We start from the raw sequence: 21,722 nt of genomic DNA, 5'->3' as shown, positions 1-21,722 counted from the left end.
ATATGGCAAGTGATAAAGCTGGAAAGTTGGTTGGGGCCAGATCAAATCTGGCTATAAACTGAATTAAGATTTTGTAATGGAAATTTTGTAAATAAAATGGAAAGCCATGGGAACCTTATTGTTTGTACCACCTACTCTCAGGGAAGCAAATAAATGGGAATGAGGACTTTGAATAATTCCAAGGCCCAACACGTATGGCTGAGCAGGCTGTGTACTGCACAAATCCAAGGGATGCCATTCACATAGATCATGATACAAATGGCACTTCTGAAGTTGTACAAAGCACAGCAGCCATCCTTGATGTAGCATGTTATGTGGTTCTCATTTGTTTTATGTGAATAAATGTCTTATCTTCTCAGTAAAATGATAAACATCTCTAAAGCAGACTTTGTTTTACACTTCTTTTCTATTTACCAAATCATCTAGCACAGTTCTGAATATACAACTAACTCTTATTAAAGTACTTCTGGTCTTGGCTCTAGAAACTATCATCTACTTCAATTTTACTATACCGACTCTCCCATCACAGAGTAACTCCAATTACACTTACTAACTTTACTAATTTTAAGTTTTTTACTTCTGTAAATTACTACATTTACATGACTATATTTTTACTGAAGCAAGCTCCATGACACTGATGAATATTATAGCATGTTCTCATCTTCCTTCACTGGTCATTTTTTACTTGAAAATATTTAAGTCTTCCTCACTTGTTTTTTTTTTTTTTCTTTTTAGAATTAATAATTTTCAGGCTTTGATTTGGTTTCTTCTAGCCTCTATGATTATATACCACTGACCACCATTCCTGCATTTGATTAAGAAATCACAAATTTCAGTATCACATCTCTTTGCCCTGTTTTCTGTGAAATACTTCTTTGCTGCTATAACCATAGAATCAATTATAATTTTAGATGTTATATCCCTTAAAACACACACAGAGTCCCTTAATTTGTTTGAGGGATCAGAATGAATCATGAAATGTATGGTCTTTTTGCACAGAATTCAATTATAATGGTAAATAATTCAGGAAACATCTCTTTTCTTCTTTTAAATGTATTCTCGTTGGGTAGCCCCAGTGGCTTAGCAGTTTAGTGCTGCCTTCAGCCCTGATCCTGGAGACCCAGGATCGAGTCCCACATCAGGCACCCTGCATGGAGCCTGCTTCTCCCTCTGCCTGTCTCTGTGTGTGTGTGTGTGTGTCTCTCTAATAATTAATAAATAAAATCTTTAAAAAAATAAAAATAAATGTATTCTCGTTAATTGTAGTATCCTCTGAATTTTGTTTGGTAAGTCACTGTCAATTCAGATGTCTGTGAGTGAAGGACTACCACAGCTGATTTGCCATTGTTGAGTAGGGAAGGGTGAGAGAAGCTGGCACCAAGAGCACTGACTCTCACAGTGACAGCTAGCAGCTCTTCCAAGGGGCACAAAGCACAGTAGGTATTTATTTACCTAACATACACCTACATAGTACTTATGTGCCAGGGACTCCCTTAAGAAATTAATAAATTAAAAAAAAAGAAATTAATAATTTTTTTAAAAAAATCACAAATATTAACTCATCAATCCTCATTAAATCCTATGAGGTAGATACTATTTGATAACTCTAGCATCTATGCTCTTTTGTTTCTCCTCCCCTTTATCAATCACATCCCATTTGCCAATGAAAACCAGCCTACATGAGCCAGGTTTCAAATGCATACCAAAGGGTATTATCTGTTGAATTCATTTAATTCTATCATTAACATTACTGTAGCTCTCTTCCATGATTACTATATTAAACTGAAATTTCATTCATTCTTCCAGTGGCTAGGTCATAGCCACCACCGTCTATGTACAAGATTTAAACTCAGAGATCATAAAGGTTATGGCAAGTTCAATTGACATGATACTTTACATAAAATGACTGGAACTTACATGTTTATAATTACACACATAAATTTAAAATGGGCCTTTAATATGGTTTTCAAATGAACATGTAAATTCCACATGTTCAAACCTCTCTTTCCAGCCAAAGTGACTCTCGTGAGCTCCAGAGCCCTACGTACCCAAACTGCTCACTATAGTCACTGGCACACAGATACCCCAGACACTTCAACTTCGACACTATTAGAAAAGGAGGTCATGGTCTTCCTCTGCTTTTTGTATCTCTTCTCCATTCATGAATGGTCACCGTGAGTCACCCCGAGCTCTCCTTTCTCCTCACCTGTTCCTGCTCTTTCCCCTAAGACACAAATGCTACAGATCTGTGAGGCAACACTGGGCACTCACTCTGTCTTCCTGATCCTGTTTTAATTCCCTACAATCTATCCTCCACTTTGCTGTGAAAATCATCTCTCAAAAATACAAAATGGATCCCTTCACTCCTCTAATGAAAGCTTTTTGATGACTTTCTACCTATTTCAGGATAAAAACCAAACTTCAGATGAGGTCCTTCATAAATAGGCCTGTTTTCCTCTCCAGCCATGCATTGCCTCTCTATAGCCCTATTATCCCAAGGGGCTCCTGCCATAGCTAAACATTAGCCTTTTCTATCAAGCACCACTTTTTCCTCTTGCCTCTGTGCCTTTGCACATAATGTTCCCTCTATCTGAATGCAGTTTTCCTTGCACCCTTCTTCATCTGGCTAACTCCTAGGAAGTTCAGTTAGATATCTCCTTCTAGAAGTCTTCCATGAATGTACTCCTCCAAAGCTTGAATTAGGTACCCTCCATGTATGCTCCACATGTTGTGTAATGGACACTTATCAACAAGTATGTATATAGCTCTCCTTAAGCAAATAAGCTCCTTGAGTGCATTGTCTGTGCCTATTTTTTGCATGATCAGCATCTAAACATGCCCCTGGCCCTTCGATACTCAATAAATGTTGAATGGTGAAGGAACAAACTGAAATTTAATGTGAGAAAATTTAAGAGAAATTTTAAGAGAAAATTTTCTCTTTTTCAGGCAATTTTGAGTTAAAATAAAAACAAAATGAGCTCCTGTTTAGGGTGACTTTTTAAAAGTTTTGGAAATGGTGATGATTGCATAACATTATGAATGTAATTAATACCACTGAACTGTACACTTTAAAAATGGCTAAAATGGGTAGCCACTTTAAAGTGGCTCAGCAGTTTAGCGCTGCCTTCAGCCCAGGGCCTGATCCTGGAGACCGGGGATAGAGTCCCATGTCGGGCTCCCTGCATGGAGCCTGCTCCTCCCTCTGCCTGTGTCTCTACCTCTCTCTATGTGTGTCTCTCATGAATAAATAAATAAAATCTTAAAAAGAAGTGGCTAAAATGGCAAATTTTGTTATATTTTACCACAATTCTAAGAAATTACCAATATATTGGAATTCCTAGCTAGCTCAGTCAAAAGAGCCCTCAATTCCTGATCTCAGGGTCATGAGTTTGAGCCTCATGGTAGGTATAGAGGTTATTTAAATAAAAAACTACTAAAATACTAACAATGTACCAAAACCCACTAAATTTTACACTTAAATGGGTGAATTGTAAGGTATGTGAATTATATTAATAAAGTGAATTTTAGAAACCTTTTAAAAATAAAAAAATAACAAAATGGATAATATATGTTCATAGTTCTTTTTTTAGGTATATGGGTCATTTAAACTGACCCTTTACCCCAGAGCACATAGATATAATTGTACCTTATTTTGAAAGTTTTCTAGAGAGCTGAATTTCTAAATATTGAATTAGTCCTGTCTTCTTCTGGCAATGGATTTTCTCTTTTATGATTTATACCTATGAAACCTACCTGCCTGCAGAAAATTGGAATGTTCATGAATGAGGTCAGTAGAGAATAAATAGGAGAATTATAAAAGGATTGTCTGCTCCAAGAGGTTTCATGAGTAATATTTGAAGAGGTCACTTTTGGAAGGTAATCACTTCAAAAAACTTCTTTCAGATAAAATGTTTTATTCACATTCCACTTACTCTAAAATTTTTTGAGATAGTTTTCTTTAAAATATAGAGATACAAAGATAAAAATTAAGAGCCATGTAGTAGGGGTGCCTGTGTGACTCAGTTAAGTGTCTGCCTTCAGCTCAGGTTGGGCCTTGATCCCAGGGTCCTGAGATTGAGCCTGTTTCTCCCTTTCCCTCTGCTAACTCTCTCTGCTTGAACTCTCTCTCTCTCTCTGTGTCAAATAAATAAATAAAAAATCTAAAAAAAAAAAAAAAGAGCCAGTAGTAGAGAGATGAGAACTGATAATTTTATCAAAAATATAGGTTAAGAATAGCTGCTACAACTGAACTTTAAACATATCACCGAGTTTCCTGGCAGCAAAAGTAAAAAGGGAACCACTTTGTGAAATGAAGCAGGAACAAAATTTTTTTTCCTGAAATTTCCTATGTAGGCCTAGCTTGACACTTAATGATTAATAAAGATTAGTTGAATAAAAGAGTATATCTTTACATTAAAAATGTTTAATAAAATAGACAATGTCTTCAGTGGTAGATTTAAGGAAGCTATGGGGAAATCTAAGTATTTTTTAATAAGCCCTCAAAAAAAGGCATATTATTAGAGTAATTCTACAAAGACATTTCTATGGAAAACTAATGTAAGCTAGTCTATGTATATAACTTAATAGTGATTCTAATGACACAGAAATAGAATATACAGAAAAGTAGATAGAGATCATTTCCTTTGAAGACACATGCACACATACATAAAGCACAAATATCACTTATTTTCACCTGGACTTAGAAAACTTGAATAAAAGTAAATTAGGGACACCTAGATGGCTCAGCAGTTGAACATCTGCCTTCAGCTCAGGTCTTGATCCTGGGGGTCCCAGGATTGAGTCCCAAATGAGGCTCCCTGCATGGAGCCTGCTTCTCCCTCTGCCTGTATCTCTGCCTATCTCTCTGTGTCTCTCATGAATAAAGAAAATCTTTTTTAAAAAAATCAAATTTAAAACTGATCCACCCTTAGGACAGAAAGCATTAGGTATATGACAAAACCAATATTTCACTTTGAAAATTAGGGAAGTCTGACGTGTTTGGAGAGGCCATTCAACCCAGTATAAAGCAAAACCAAATTGTTTCTCAAGGGTGACTCTGATTTCTCCTAGGGCCAGTACTTGATAGAAATCCCAAAGTTCTGAGCACAGTGAACATGGAGTAAAAGTCCTTCACACAAAGCATAATTAAGTTAAAAAACAAAGGCAAGTGTTAGATATAATCAACCAACAAATATCAAGTGCCTCTCTCTCCACTGTGCTCTACTCCCCTCCCCACCATGTTCTCAAAAAGTGAGCGACAGTCACAGGACGGCTAGCCACCTTGGGCTCTAAGGAAGTCTCCCTTGCACTCTCCCTCATCCCAGCAGGGACTCAGTCCAAGGACTCTCTGAAGTACTATCTTAGTTTGCAACTTCCAGTGGATTACACACTTTTCCTGGGGTGCTTTTTAAAGAGCTTCTGCCTTGATAAGGTTTTCCTTAGAAGTCAGAGGAAGCTGAAGGTCCTCCAGAGTTCTGAGTCCAGTGTAAGCCCTAAATACAACTCCCACTCCCTCAAACCTCAAACTTCTCAATTGAAGTTAGTTCCCTGCACCCGGCCTCCACTCAAGCTCCCATAATGATCCTCAAGGAGACCTCAAAAGCCAATTGCACACAATTACTGGATAGCCTTTGGCACCCAAAGGCCTAAAGAAATGACCTGGTTTAACAGTTAACATTAAGATTAGGAACTCTAGAACGACCTAGAAATAGCTTACTAACACCTACAAGGTAACATAGAGTGCAATGTCAGGCAGCAATTAAACATCTTCTAGTCTTAGTTTGACTGGGACTCTCTTTATAATGAGGGTAATTATCTAACCTTTTTGCAGCTTAAGTATCCACATTGAAGAAGATACCTATACTACCTACCTGAGCTGTTATAAGAATCTAATTTTTTAAGAGATGTGAAAACACTCAGAAGAAAATTACTCCTGGGTCACCTGGCTGGCTCAGTGGGTAGAGCATGTGACTCTTGATCTCAGTGTTGTGAGTTTAAGCCCTATGTTGGGGATAGATTACTTTAAAAAATTAAATTTTTTTTTTAAAAAAAATATTTACTCCTTTCATTCTATTTCAACATGTTGAACATCTGCCCTATGCTAAGCATTATGCTGGGCATGGAATTTACAGTTTGTGGAGAAAACAGAAACTAAATCATTGCAATCGTAATGAGTATCATGAAAGAGAAATATTAGGAGCAAGAAAAGCATAAATCAAGAGCCTTAACTTACTGTGAGGGCTTAAGGAAAGTTTCCCTGAGGAATCAACATCCAAACAGAGCCATAAAGAATGAGTAGAAATTAATTAGGCAAAGAAGTACAGGAAAAGGTTCTAGTCAGAGGAGCAAAAGCCATAAAAAAACATTGAAAAGTAGAGTTAGGAAATACTTAAGTAACTTTTCAAAAACATTAAATTGTCACATTAAAATATAACCACACAAACTTGCCATTTCTAAGCCCTACTCTAGTAGGGTCATCCATAGCCTAATTTTTTTTTTTTTTTTAATCATCCAGTTTTTCCTAAGAAAACAAGCATACCCTAACCCTGGCTACATTACTTTCTACTTCTGTACCAAAGCTTAAATAACAAAATAGATAAATGTCCAAGTAGGAACAAGGGTTTGAAACATAGAATACAATTTTGAATGATCTTATTTTTAGGATGTATTATTGGGTGCATACAAGTTCAGAATTTTAATAGTTCCCTCACTTAAGCATATGTAAAACAAACAAAACACAAAATCACTATCCCTATCTTTTAAGATCAGTGCTTAATTATCATGCATTCACAACTCTAAGACTCCTTTTATATTCATGAAATGTATTTATTTATTTTTATTCATGAAATTTAAATAGCATGATTGATTAAGTTTTTTTGAAGTTGCTTTACCCATTATCTTTTCGGTTTCAATATCCTTTGGATCCGTGGTTTTTGTAAGAGAATCATTATACTTGTACCTACCAGGCTATGTTTTAAACATAAATGCTTACCACAGGCTTTCCCTTCTCAGAAAATTGAGGTGCTAAATCATTAATCTGAACATTTTCACCCTACCCCAGACACGTGTAACTTCAGATCATTTTGTGTCAACAAATATTATTTTCTTGAATTGTAAACTCATTAAATTGCCTAGATTTGCAAATTAGCTTCAAAAAGATGCATATTTAAAGTGTTATGTAATCTTCTCTATTGCTACTCTTCTGAAAATGTACATAACTAGTGATTAGCCATATTTATTGTTTTGCTATATATTATATGTTAAATATTACAAAATATTACTTTAAACTTTACTCCCATTTTTCTTACATAAGTAGCTGCTTCAGAAAGTTTATTTTATCTAGTAAGCAGTTTAAAAATAATTTTCTTGGAGTTTTTATATTAGCTTATTATAAAAGACTTTCTAAGCAACCTAAGTAAGAGAGCCTGATAGTCCAATATGCCACAAAATATATTACTTATATTTTATAACTAAACGATCACCTCCATTTGCTGAAATTCTACAATTGGTAGAAGTAACAATGTATTGTCTCTACTATTTACAATGTGTTACATGTGTTACTAATTATTCAAAGAGGGAAGTATCAAAATTCATTTTTAAATAGCTGCAAGATGTAATGGTTCAAAGGCACAGGGTTGGAGGGTGCATAAAGAGATTTTATAACAAACATTAAACTTTTAAATGTTTTCCTATACGTATTTGATTTAGAAGGAATAAAAATCTCAGTAAAAAAAAATTCCTCTAGAATAAACACATTGTACACCATTCTTTCTAGTAACGATTCTGGTTAGAAATCAAACTTATTTTTTGTCCAAATACTCTAAAGAAGATATCTTGCAACACTTTGTTTGCTTTAGTAATTACTTTGGACATATTTGATAAAGCAAGTATTCTTGTTAACACATCGAAAATATAATGAAAAAGATCACAGATTTAAAATGAAATAAAACTCCATTGATAATTTTCACTTTTAGGTTCCTTTCAGAGTGAATGAATTAAAAAATTCTTAACAAGTGAACTACTGATTTATCATGATGCCTATAAGGAAAATGTTTTCTACCTTATCTTGGATCCATGGTACATATTTATTTAAGCAGTTCATTAGGGGAGAAAAGTGAGAAAGCAAAACCAAACCTTCCCAAGTGTGCAGAGAATATGACAAAGTCAGGAATAAGATGCATTGGTACTTTATGCTATCAAAATGAAGTCACTTGATTGAAAGAAAAACTTGATCATAATATATGTGATGCATAGCTATTGTGGCTCATTTAAAAGTATTTTAAAATCCATGTTGATTATTATTAGAGAACAATCCATTTGAATGGTTTATAGACTATTATGTTCTCATAACAAAATTTACAGATTATTTTAATTAAAAGAATAAATATATTGAAATATTCATTAGCTATATCTATTTAAAATTATTAAAGGAGAGCTTAAATTGAATCTAGATGACATGAAATATGTTAAAGTAAGCTCAAGAAAAGAAAAATCTTAGCATTCCATCAACAACATTGGTCAAGCGCAGACAACTTCAAAATATTGTTATATTCCTTTTGTATTCCCTTCCTTCATAAGCCAGACCATAAGTGGAAATGGGCGGCTACTTCAGATGTCATATGTAGGTCCCATACTTTGGTGATTACTTAGCCTAATGGTCTGGATGGACTGATTAAATTCCATAACACGTTCTACATTGTATACTTACAGGAAAAGATAACCTGCCACTATTATACTAAAATCTGATATTCTGTATCTTGTTACTTAAACTCCTGTGTTACAGTATCAAATTTTTAAAATAATGTCAATCATTTTCCCTTTTAAAAAAATGTTTTAGTTTAACTGTTTACTTATAGTTCAGAAATTAAATATCTGTAAACAGATAGGTGTCCATTCACAAAAGCCATTGAGTAGGACTGAGGGGGAGGGGACTACAAATTAAGTGCATTAAAAATAATGTAATATGCTCTAATAAACTTGTATTTGCCAGTATATATGAAACACTGTGCCCAACACTGTTCTGGGTACTTTGGGGAATATACATACAAGCACATAAGTACACACACACATGCAGAAGAAAGAAAATTAATCTACATGAAACAACTGCAGAACAAAAGATGATCAACTTTGAAATTTTTGAAAGGAGAACAGATTAGTGGTTTTTCAGGGTTAGGGACAAGAAGAATGTAGGTGTGGTTATAAAAGAACAATAAAAGTGATCCTTGCAGTAATGAAAGTGTTGTGTATCTTGACTACAGTGATGATGGATACACACAGGATAAAACTGTACAGAACTAAACATACACATACACAGAAACACACAAATAAATACAAGCAAAACTGATAAAACCTGAATACAGTGGATGGATTTCTACCAGTGTCAACATACTGGTTGTGACATCATGCCACAGCCTTGATGTACAGGGGATCTCTGTATTATTTCTTACAATTCATGTAACTCTACGATTATCTCAAAATAAAAAGTTTTAAAACATGATTATCAAATATACTTTCTCTATTCTAAACACAACCCCACCCTCAAGTAAAAGCATACAAGGAATAAACACCAAAATCCTTCTCAGTGACAGAAAAAATTGCCATTTAGGTGCAATTGTAAGTCCCCCCCCCCAGAGAAGCCAGAACAAACATTATTTCTAAGCATTCTTGCCCTGTCAATAGGTCCTTAAAATATCTTTTAACTCCGTGTTAATTTGAATGAGTTTTAAAGATCACAAACTATAAAGTGAACATTTATGAACATTATGATACAGTAGTGCTAAAATGCTACCTTACTTTTTTAGACGGCAGTGGAATCATCCCTAATCCACCAGGATCTTCTCCATCTATTTATGTTAATTGATCGGAAGCAGATCACACCCCGTCTCTCTTCCTCTTTCTAGAGTATGCAAGGGTTCGGACTGAGGGGGGTGGAACGACGGCACCAGAAGGACTTCTCAAAGCTAGCACTTCACCTACTTTGAAAGTCTTAGAAATTATTCAAGCAAATCTTTGCTCTTTCACTAATGCAAGGCGAGAAGTAATGTGTCAACCGCTCTGGAATTCCTTTGGTGTGAGGAAGTCCAAGGTGATCAAAGGCAGGGTGACAAGCCACGGCACCCGGATAAAATGGGTCTGATTGAGGTAGATTTCCATTTGCGTAAAATGACTTCCAGGCCATTCTTCTGGCCTTGACTTTCAACTTGGCACTTGCCCGGTTGCGAAAAGATGGAAACAGGGACGTCGGGCCCCTCTCACGCCCATCTGGACGCTTCACCCTCTCGGCCTCACACCCCAGGAAGACCCGCTAAAGAGGACGGATGCTCTGGGGTCTCAGCGGTGTGCTGGGAGAGCTGAGGGGCACCGTCCTCCCGCCGCCCCCCAGCGCCTCTCCAAAGCTGAGCGGGCAGGGGAGCGGGGCGACGGGGAGCGGGGGGGGGGGGGAAGGCCGGGGTGGAGGCAGGGGGCGCGGAGGGGCCCGAGGGCTGAGTACCCGGGGCTGCAGGGCGCGGCGGGCGGGGGCACCTATGGCGCGGGCCCGGGGGTCGCGGGCTCACCCGCGTTCTGCAGCGTCTCGATGTTTTGGGGTCTGGTCGCCAGCTCCGCCACCATCTGCACGAACTGGGTCCGGGCCTTCTGGTACTGCTCGAACACTGCCGGGGACAGACGCGGTGGAGCAGGCCGCCCGCCGTCGGGGCGCCACCCCCACGCGCCTGCCCCCCGGGGCCCTACCTTGCAACACCTGCCTCTGACTCATGGCGCCCGCGGCCCTCAGCCCGCCACCGGCTCGGCTGCGAGGCGGCCCGTCCGCGCCCGGCCTGCGAGAAAGCCCAGGGGGCGACCGCGGCGACGCCGCCTCCGACGGGAGCCGTTTCTGTGTACCCGCGTCGCCCGGGCAACCGACCGGAACCGGAACGCGACCGTCTCGCGGCGACCGCCCGGGCCGGGCGTGACGTCAGGGCCGCGGTTCTGGGCGCGGGGCGCCGGCGGGCAGCCCCCGGGGGAGCTCGGCCTGCAGGGCCCCTGGGCGCGTCCCGCTCGCGCCGCCGTCGGGGCCCCGGCCTCGCCCCGGGCAGGCGTCCGCCGGGAGCCCGGGTTCTTCGCGGCCGAACGCACACCCGCCGGCTTTCCCGACTGTGCCGCGGGCCGGGTCCCGGCGAGGGGGTACCCCGAGAGCGCCGGCCGCAGCGCGGCGAGGCTAGTCGGCTCCGTGGGCGCAGTCGTCCCCCCCCCCCCCCCCCGGGACGGCCCAGAGACCTCACCTAGGACGCCGCGTCAGCCTCGTGCGCGCGGTCAGCGCAACCCCGACGCCCGCTGGACGCTGGCTGGATGCTGGATGCTGGATGCTGGATGGTTTCCCCGTGCACCCAGCTCTCCTGTGCCTGGCATGTCTGGCGTCAGGATTCCCGGAGGGTCCAGACCACCGTGTCCATACCTACTGCTTTAGAAGTATTTAACAAGCACTTCGAGAGATTCAGTGAGAAAAGTAGACGGGGAACATACGATTGATAAATATCCTGTCTTCCGTGACTTTCTCCTTCCTACCAACTTTGCTGTTTCCTCCCTTTTGTGGTTTTTAGACATTTGTCTTTTAAATTGAGGCTTCATTTGGTCGCTAAATGACATTTCCAAAAGAAAGGGAGAGAAAATTTTTTACCTGGAAAGTCTTGATTCACATGATCTTAACTAGACTTCCCTAGGTTGTATAAGTGTGAAAAAAAATTTTTTTTTTTTTACCCAGTTTCTTTTAACAGAGATTAAGTAGCCTATCACTGGTTTCTAGCTTGCCTGAAAACTGTATAGGGGATGTTTCAAGGACAGGTGTCAACTTTAAGTGTTTCTCCATCAGAAACTACAATTTCACCAGGTGTCAAGTGAGTAGACAGCCACAGCTGCTGCTAAGTAGTGCCAAGACAGGAAACTTCTTGATATCTCTTCTTCAATAGAAGGGAGTATGAAAACTTAGCTGGTTCTCATATTTGAGGACAGTCCTATATAATAATCTTTAAGCTCTCACTCTGACTTGAGCTCTCCGGTGAAATCCTGATATTCTATAGAGCCCCAGATACTTGGGGAATAGACCACCAATAAGAGAGATGAGTAAGTTTAATCAGTCAGGTCCCTGCTACAGGAGCAGGTGCATGCCTTTTGCTCCGCAGTTCAGAAGCCAGGACTACTCACAATCCCTTTACCTAACTCCAAAGTCGTAAGTTTCACGATGATCTCCCCACATTTCTCTCAGGTCTTTTAAAATTAAAGTTTTTGTATGTTCCCATGTGGGGGAAAACAGATTGAGCAAATAATTAAAATGGCAAATAAAACCTTCATTGTAATTTTGTTTTCAGTTCCTTGTTGCATTATGAAAAAAAATCCCCCTTAAAACTAAAAGGTTCCATATTTGGTTTCAGTCCTTAAACAATTCAAACTCCTAAGCTACCACAGCTGCCATTTTTAGTAATTGTTTTACTATGATTTTCTACTTTAAAAGTGTTGAGATAGGAACTCAATACTGAAAAAGATACCTAAGCCTATAAATATACTACGTATACAAGTCTACTTATGGAATGCTACAAAGTTTAAAAACTTAAGTTTAGATAGGATATAAACTATTTTTAACTAGAGGTTCTGAATATCTGTCATTAACAATATCTGTGGTTAAATTATATTGTTCCTGATAAAACATAATATAGGATTCCCACTTTATATCTGAAATTGGACATATTAAAGAATCTAGATCTTTGCTCTTTCTTCTAGCTTTTTTTGGGGGGGGGGAAGGCTTTACCATTAAAGAGAGAAATGCTACAGAATGATTATAATATACATAGAAATGAATTATCAATAATTCAACTGTAAAATATGGCAGATTTACTGACAAGAAAGCCAATCTACATTTTCTGACCCACTTTTCAACTTAGTAACTTCAAAATAAAATACCATTCTGTTTTACAAAGCTAATTGAATGCCCCAATATCACATACACACCTGTAGTATTTAAGTAGTGAGAAAGAAAACTGTTCAAAGGGATATTTCAGGGTTTAAGTGCTATTTAAGATTACTGTTCTTAAAGTACCAGCTGACTTTAAATACAGATATACAATGTACTTAATCTATTAAACTATACATTTGATTGAGGATAAAACACATTATCTGAACAAATTGAAAAGTGTTTCTATGAAAGATTTGTTTGGAAATCTGTGGTTCCTTTTGTAAAAAGCTAATCATGTGTAACTTCAAAATCACTTTTGCATTTAATTTTTTTTACTTATGCAAATTAGACTTAAAAAGACAACATTATAAAGTCAGTTTAGATATCCTGTTCTGCTTCTCTAAAATCTGGTTTGGGAATTCAGGAAAATCTCATTATCATGGGAATATATTTTACACATGCCTGAAAGAAATTTTGCTGATTTTACCATACATATATTTTTTTTCTTCAGCTCCTCGCTGAATTTTAAAAGTTAAGGTTTATATATGCTGATTAGATATTAACATCCACATTTTAAAAATTGTTGAGGTGAATCAAGTGTATACATATTCTTCTATCAAGCCAAGACATTTTGCTAGTAACAATGTGTCTGTCTTCTAGCACATGAGATCTAGTGGGAGAAAGACACGTAAACAAAGTATTAGTTCATTCATCAAGTATATACTGCAGCCTGCCCATGTTTTAAGAGCTATAATGGCTCTAAGCCATACAAGTGCTTTGGAAGCAAAGACAGGGGACTTAGGGTAACCTAGGTGAAGAAATGAAAATATCTAAATCACTTAAACAATGAAAGGCTTCTTGTTTTTGATAAAAATTAGTTGGCTTTTATTTAGATATGAATCTCCTTCCCTCCTCCCCCAAAGAATTAAAACGTAGTATTAGCATTTAAATAGGCATTCATTTGGCAATTGCATGTAATTATTAAGTTATAGAATACAATAATCACCTTGCCAAAAACAAATCTAAGATCACTGAAACAACTCCATGTTTGCATACTTGAATTAAAAATAAAAACACTACATATCTCATAACCAAATTAGTGGACTCAAAATATTATCTACAATGATGAAAGCAAACATATGACTCCTAAATGTTGCTTTGGCACTCTTTCAGGGAAAAACATCAGGATTTTGCATTTGGGTCTCAGCAGACCATCCATTTGTGTCATCAGGTTTGTCAGCAGTGCAGAGGAGACTCAACACTCCTTTCCAGGAGGGGAAGATTAACATTTCTATGCTTGGGCTGTATTTGTCTTATTTCCTATTCTTTGCTTTTCAAGCCTTTTAAAGACAATTCTTCACATTTTAAACTTTAAAGTGTTTACGTTTCAGTGTTGAGGTCAGTAAAATGTTAAGAGGACAGTGATTGAACTGGCCCAAAGTTCTAAGGCTATACCTGTAAATGAATTTCTTTTCCAGTAATTCAATGGATGCAGAGACTGAGCTCATCTTTTCCACTCTCAAAATAAACCATGATTAGGGGGATTCCATACATGAATAATTTCGCTTCCAAAGGCACCATACAGTACAAAGTGATTGATACTAAAAATGGATTCTTTTAACGTAGAAGCCTGAAATAGGTACTACGACATGTATCTTTAAAAAAAAAAGAAGAATTATTGCTGCTTGGTGTGTGTGTGTGATATGGATAATTTTAAGGAAGTGAGTTTTCCTTAAAAATTGTACCCAAACCCCGCATCACCAGATAGAAAACTCTAAGCTCCCTGACATAGACGTCTGTCAGCCACTCCCTCTCAACACTACCCCAGCCCCCAACTCTTTAAAATCTTGGTGTTGTTGGACTCGTCTCAGGGAAGGTAGGTACTGTCCCTTTCCCATCTTTTTATTAGTACAGGATACAGGAGGCAAAAGTGGCAAGTGTCACATAGGAAACGACCCCCAGGACCCACCCCGCCCGCCTCGGGTGCAGGACCTGGGAGGACGCGGCCCACGCACGGGTCAGGTGCAGGTCCAGCCACCGCTGTAGGTGCTTGGCCGGCGCCGCACCACTGGACACTGGCGGGTCTCCGCCCCGGCGGACGCGGGGTTCCCGGCTCGACGGCGCGGGCCCGGCAGGCACCTGTATTCAGTGTCGATGGGGCTGGGCTGTTGGGGTCCCAGGGGAAGGGAAGAATGCAGTACTCCGGGAGGTCCTCGACTTTTCTCTTAGTCCCCAAATCCTCTAACTCCGATGAGCACCTCCGCGCAGTTTCTAACGAGGGACGGGGCTCCGGGAACCAGCTGGGGCTGCGCTCAGGTGGTGGTTTGGATCAGAAACCGTCGCGGGCCCCGCCGTGAACCGCTGGGCTAGGCAGTACAGGGGGTTCGGGAGAGCCCGGTCGGGGTCGGGGCGGGGGAGCCGACCGGAGGAAGAGGCGGGGGCGCCCCGCCCGAGGGCGCGAGTGCGGAAGCGCGGCGCAGGCTCGGCCCGGCAGCTCCCCCTCCGCAGGGCCTCCCGGGCGGGCTGCGCGCTCGGCCTTGGGGATGCCCAAGGGTGCGAGCGGGGTGCGTCAGGGGTGAGGGGTGTCCCACTCTGCGTGCATCCTACAGCTCTGCAGGCCTGGCTATCTTGAGGGAGGGAACCGCGGGTCCCGCAGAGCCGGCGTCTGCTGGGGGGCGGGTTGCAGGAAAAGAAGGCCTCTATCCTTTCGTTTTGCTTCCCCGGGCCACGGCTCCGGCGAGAACCGCACCGCCACGCGGGCTCCCGCGGAGGGGTCCCGGCCGGGCCTTCCCGCGGCGCGGCCGGGCGGTGGGCCCAGGAATGGTGCGGCCAACTCTCAGGGGCCGGCCCGGCCGGGGCGGAGCCGCGAACCCCCGAGCCGAGGCCCCGCGGCGCGGGCGCAGCCGGAAAAACTCGCCGCGGCCGCTCGGGTCGGCCTTGCTTCCCCCTGACTTTCTCCTGCCAGGAGTTCTAAAGAGAGCCCGGTGGTGGTGGGGCGGGGGGGGAGCCTGAGGGTTCAGACTTTTTTTTTTTTTGCCGGGGGTGGGGTGTTGAAACCCCGTACCACCTTCCTTCAGCCAGCTCCCTAGACCCCGTGGCGCAGGCCAGATCCCAGAGGCGGGTTGAAGAACCAAAAGCTTATTTGAAAAAAAAAAAAAAAAAAAAAAGCCAAATCTCACTGCGCATGTGCGAGTCTCATTTTTTTTTAAATTTGACGTCATTTTGTTATATCAAGTTCCAAACCCAAACTTCTTGCTCATTGATTCCTCTGAAGAATAACTGTATGCGCTGACCCCTCGAAAATGCTGAAAAAGTAATGAGAGAAAAATTTCAAGGTTTGTGCTTGAACAAAGATGGCATAGGCTGTTTATCCACTCTGCAGGTCGGTTTCCCCACAGGGATTATCAGATCCAAGAGTAAGCTCCGCTAAAACGTAGACTAGGTTGTAAGACGCGGTGGCACAGCATCTCATTCTTTACGAGGACATACTTGCACTACAATTTGCCTTCTCGTTAGCCCGAGTAAGCTATAAAACATCTTATTTTTTGATATGCCAGAGGGAAATCTCTGAATATTGCTACTGAGTTATTTTAATTTACCTCCTACTCCAACATTACCCCCTATTTATTTTTTTAAGTGAAGGATAAAGGTTCTCATATGGGTAATATAAAAGACTAATGACTACACGTATGAAGAAAATAATACCTCTCCCATTAGCAAGACAGAAAATGAATTACAAAGAAATGCTTTTTATTCTAGGAGTTTTTCCCTCCCTCTGCTGAAAGAATACGTAATTGCTTCTCATTTTAATTTTAAGTCAAGAGTAAAGTTCTTGGAAGTTTACAAATAAACTTAGAAGTATACAAATAATGCCAGAATGTTTATGGTCAAATCTCAAATAGAAACACACTTACTAACAAAACTCTTGGCTTAAAAGGTCTTTTGCAATATTATGGACACCAAATGGGGATAGTGAAGATAGAGACTTTTTGTTGCACAATTAGATAGAAAAGAAATAATTAAAAAAAAAAGTGATGCTTATGCATAGTGCTTTAAATGTATGGCAAGAATTTAAGAATGATACCAAGAAACTGGCATCAGTTATCTTTGTGGGAAAAGGATATTCCCAGAACCCATGGCAGACCATGGTAATATAATAGACTTGTAGTGCACTAGAGGCTCTCTTTCAGTCTAGAGAGCCTACATGAATTGTGTGTTAAAGTTCATGACATGCATTTTCTTAAGTCCATTTTAAAGGATGCTTATATATTTTGTTGTAAACTTAGTTTATTATAATGAATTTCCTTAGAGGTGTTCTCCAAAGTGCTAAGAATTTTCATAGGTGAATAATTTGAGTCGAATGAGCATTTGGTAAAAGTAAGTGAGGTCCTTTGCATCTCCTAACCTTTTTCTCCTTAGAAAATGATGGGGTAGTTTGAAGAGAACCCAAGTAAAAATATTTTAAGAAAATTGTCACGAGGCATATTTAGAAAGAAACAGCTGGTAAACACATTTTCCCAAGCTTACCCTGACCAAGTTCTTCAATTACATTAGAAAACAAACTGTAATGAATCATGTTCAAAGCAAAAACACTGTCCTGAATTAATTACTGATAAGATTAATTTTCTGATTCATGAACAACTGAATGCTTTCCAAACATCACTTTATCTTCCCAGTATGATTTACACTTAAGTATTTTGGTAGTGTGTTTATTAAACTTAGGGTTGTTGTTGTTGTTGTTGTTGTTGTTTTTCCCAAGAGGTTGGAAAGGAGTCAAAAATTGCGTGGTAAGATTCTATAGAAATGTAGCCGATTCCAATAAATAGTCCTCTGTACGGAAGTACATTATGGAAATGACGTGGTTGTCAGACCTAATTGCTTGGCTTTTGAGTCCTTACAGAAGAAATTCTACAGCCTTAAGGGTATAGACTCAAAAGCAGCATTTCTGGTTTCAGTTTAAATAAAACAATGAAATCCATCATTATTCAAGTCAATAGCGATAATTCACATGAATATGAATGCACTTTGATCTTATCCTTCAATTCAATGAAAGACACAGTCATAATGAAAAAGGGAGATAATCTCTTTAACTTGGTCCAAAGCAAGTTGTTGGAGCTTTTCTTTCTTGAAAGACCGTAGAAGGGAACTTTTCACTAAAGCCTTGCTTTCCTATTTTTAAGGTGGTGGTGGGGTGTTTGGGCAATCTACAGGTCATTATGTTGCCTCCAGGAACCAAGTAATGCTAACTTTCTTCTTTGAAGTAAACTGTCTTATTTAATGAACTTGACATTTTGTGAAGCTTAAAAGTGAACCCCTTTTAAAACATCACACCTAAGATTTTAGGATGCGTATTGATTTGAGTTCACCATCAGATATGATTAAGACATATTAACTACTTTCAGTGTGTTTTAAAGCTGATTTAAATTAAAAAAAGATATTTCAAGATGCATTGTCTTGGTAGATTTGCAACATCCAATACAACCTCTTAAGTGTTCCTGTTGAACTGTTAATATCATGCTTGTGCTATCTGAAAGTATCAAAGTCTCTTTAAAGTCTCATCCTGCATTTGCCTATTTAACCAATTTTCAGAGTTTAGTGGGAGAATAGCAAAGTTAGTAGTTCTTAAATACACTTTATCATTGTCCTTAGAATTCTGGGAACATCTGTCAGATAATTTTAGTACAATCTACCACATTTGAAATATAATTAGGTAAAAAATATGCATGAATGAGAATATCTGATTAATGGCACTAGCTTGGAAAATGTCTAGCTTTTCAGCGAGTTCATTAAAGGTACCCAAACTTTATAGCAGTTATTAATAATTTTTTAAAATAAGGGTTGTTGAATTTCTGGAATCCTCTAGAAATTCAAATATTTGTTGAATTGTGTTAAAAGGACTGAAGCATACAAAGATTTATAAGACAGGTGGTTGTTCTCTAGGCGCTTTAAACGTTTGAAATCATATTTCAGCTGATTTACATGAAATTTTAATCCTTGAAGAACACTCAGCTAACTTAATGGCTATTTAAAGAAGGGACAGTTATCAAGAGTGAAGAAATCTGGCAATACATTTATTTCCCAAATTATCCTACTAGCTAAATAAAAGACTGTGCTGGATACTTTTCTTCAATAAAAACCTGTTTAAAACACTAACAAGCTTCTGTTTTAAAAAATTAAACCAGTGTCCTAGAGCCACAGATATTAGGAAAGGCAAAAGGATTCCTGAGGGTTAAGGTCAATCATTTTCTTTATGGATCAGACCAGTCTACACTGCCAAGAGCTGATGTGGTTCATCAAATGAAATGAAGGGGGGTGGGATGCTCTATCCGCTTACGCATAACAAGTATTTGGATGTGAGGCTGGAGCAAATCAAAATATTCGTGGTAGACAAAGAAGACAGAAGATTGTAGCATTTTCCTGTGGTTCTAACCCAGAGGAAAGCCACTGTTACCAAGAGCAGATACAACCATAAGCTCTTCTTTGTGTCCATGTTACCAGAGAGGGAGTGGGCGTCTATTCTTGACTTCTTTCTTTACCACCATGCTTATTTCTGATGTCAAGAAAAGCTTTCTACGGGATTGCCCATTGACAAAGCATTTCAGCCCAAGTTGGAGAGCAGGGCACCTGGGGCTGGGGACTAAGCAAAGCGCCCTATCTCGGGGGGCTCAGGTGCCTGTTCAGCGAGGCGCGCGCTGCAGCGTGCTCTCCTAGCAGCCCCTATTGTCTGCGGTGGGGGCAGGGCCAAGCCAGGGGAGCTGGCTTTTGAGCCGAGCTGAGGGTACTGGAGGATGAGGAGCCGGGGCGGGGGCGAGGGATGTCAACCAGGGCAACCCCCAGAGTTTCAAACGCTCGACCCCGAGGTGTACGAGGATGCAGCGGTACCAGCGGCGGCTGCGGCGGCCCCGGCTGCAAATCGCCGTCGTGTGGTTGCTACTGGCAACCGAGCCTCTGCCTAGCGCGCAGCCCTGCAGCCCCTGGAAGGAAGGCGGCGAGGGGAAGCGGCTGCGGCGCCGCCGCCTCGCTCCGGCCCGCGCCCCGCGGTCCCTTCGGGCTCTGGCCGCGGCTGTGAGGCGCGGAGGGCCGAAGGGCTCTTCGGGTGGGGGTGTCGCCGCCTCGGAAGCGTCAAATTACTGGCGCCCTCTGTGCATGCAACATGGCAGCTCCGGCTCGAAGACTGGGTGCATTCGGTCGGCCGCGGAGGCGGGGGCCGCGCGCTCTGCAGGGCGCCCACCAGCTCCTAACCCAGGCCGGGAGCCGGGCCTGCTCGCGCCCCCCACCCGGGGCCGGGCGGAGTCCCGGGCTGCCGCGCGCGCGGACTCGCCTCGCGTGCACCCCGCGGCCCTTTGTTCTGACGCTAGGCAGGCGCCTCACGCTTCGGGGGCTTTTCAAGGAGACCCTCGAAGACCCGGCCACCCCGGGTGGGACGCCAGGCCTCCCAGCGCTCTGCGCCTCTGTCTAGCGTCCCCGGTCCCCGAGGGGCGCCGGGCCGGGCGGGAAGCGCGAGCGCGGGATCCTAACCCGACCTTCCCAGAGGGGCCGCCTCTCGTCGGGTGGGTTCCTTCCCTGGGCGGAGCTCCTCACGCCGAGAGGTGTGAGGCGCGCGACCGGGCAGGGCTGCGGGCCGGGCGGGAAGGCCACGCCCGTCACGGCCGCAGGGCAGTGGCATTCTCGGCCGGGAGGCGCGGAGCGCTGCGGGCTCGCCAGCGCCCCGGTCTCCGAAAAACGGGGAGGCAAACGCTGCGCTGAGGAGTGCGCCGGGCCCCGCGTCGCTTCGCTCCGGCCGCCGTCGCCGCCCGCGAGGAGACGTCCCCGCCCTGGGTCGCGGGGCGCGCCGAGCGGCCCGCCGGGAGTGGCCGAGGGGGCCGGCGCCCCCACGGGGGAGGGCTGGGGGACATTTGGCATCTCTAAAAACCGCGGTGGAAGAGTGACCCTGCCACGTATACAAGCCAGTTGTGACGTTCAGCACAACGTGCTACTGAAATACCAAAATCCGCCACCAAATGGCGGCTCCTGCAGTCTGCCGCGCTGATAAAGAGGACTCGCCCGGCGTCGCCCATTTTAGGCCGCTTTCACTTCTCCGCCGTTGCCCCGACTCCCCTTCCCGAGCCGTTCCTTTCTCTCCCGGTTTTCGGGGCGCCCGCGGGGGGCCCAGGTCAGGGGAGCGCTCGCGCCCCGGGCACCCGGCGGGCGCAGGCTCTGTCAGGAACCGGCGGCGGCGAGCCAGCGTCTTTCGGAGGCGACATCCCAGCGTCGGGCCGCCACGCTCTCCGCGGCCGGGGGAGCGAGGGCGCGGGGCGGCCGCCTCCAGTCTCCGGCCTCCCAGGGTCGCCTGGCCCCCAGGCCTGGTTAGGCGTCGCCTTTGGGCCCCACGTGTGGGCCTGTGCCCAGACCTCGAGATTCCTCCCGCGAAGCCACCCCCGCCCTGGGCAGCGTCACCGACTAAGCCCCAGGGGACCCGGGCCCAACCGGGGGACCCTCTCCCACCCGCCTTCCCAGTCACCGCCCTCGAAGCGCGGCCTTCGGGAACCTTCAAGATGGCAGCTTGATGTTTTGTTAGTAACGGAGTTTGCGATCTATCCAATAAAAGCTCCAATTGCAAGGACACCCCTTTCTCGAAGGAGAAAGGGCGTAGCGTTTGAAGCGGGAGGAGGAGGGGGTGCAACGCACGGACGAGCGTCTGCGGGCTCGGCGGGCGACGCCGCGGCCTCCCCGGACGTGGGCCGCCTTTCCGCCGCGCCGAGCGCTAGGCCCGAGGCCGGGTCTCCGCGCCTTCGCCGCGCGGCAGGCTGCGGAGGTCTCG

General features: G+C 42.9%; 1 protein-coding gene across 2 annotated transcripts in view; it reads right to left on the bottom strand.

Annotated features, from left to right (window-relative positions):
- SPAG6 (sperm associated antigen 6) overlaps window positions 1–10,844 on the bottom strand; it is a 67,237-nt gene extending 56,393 nt beyond the window's left edge. For both annotated transcript variants that reach the window (XM_041764796.1, XM_041764797.1), the window contains exons 1-2: window positions 10,729–10,844; window positions 10,554–10,649 (exon numbers count right to left, since the gene is read on the bottom strand). In XM_041764796.1, the coding sequence (XP_041620730.1) occupies window positions 10,554–10,649; window positions 10,729–10,753 (121 nt within the window). In that variant the 5' untranslated portion in view covers window positions 10,754–10,844. The remainder of the gene's footprint in view (window positions 1–10,553; window positions 10,650–10,728) is intronic.
- Window positions 10,845–21,722: the final 10,878 nt, after the last annotated feature.

The sequence above is a fragment of the Vulpes lagopus genome, chromosome 8 (assembly GCF_018345385.1).
Source record: "Vulpes lagopus strain Blue_001 chromosome 8, ASM1834538v1, whole genome shotgun sequence".
NCBI lineage: Eukaryota > Metazoa > Chordata > Mammalia > Carnivora > Canidae > Vulpes > Vulpes lagopus.
Note: the sequence above shows the minus strand (reverse complement) of the source record. Positions and strands in the feature narration are given on the sequence as shown.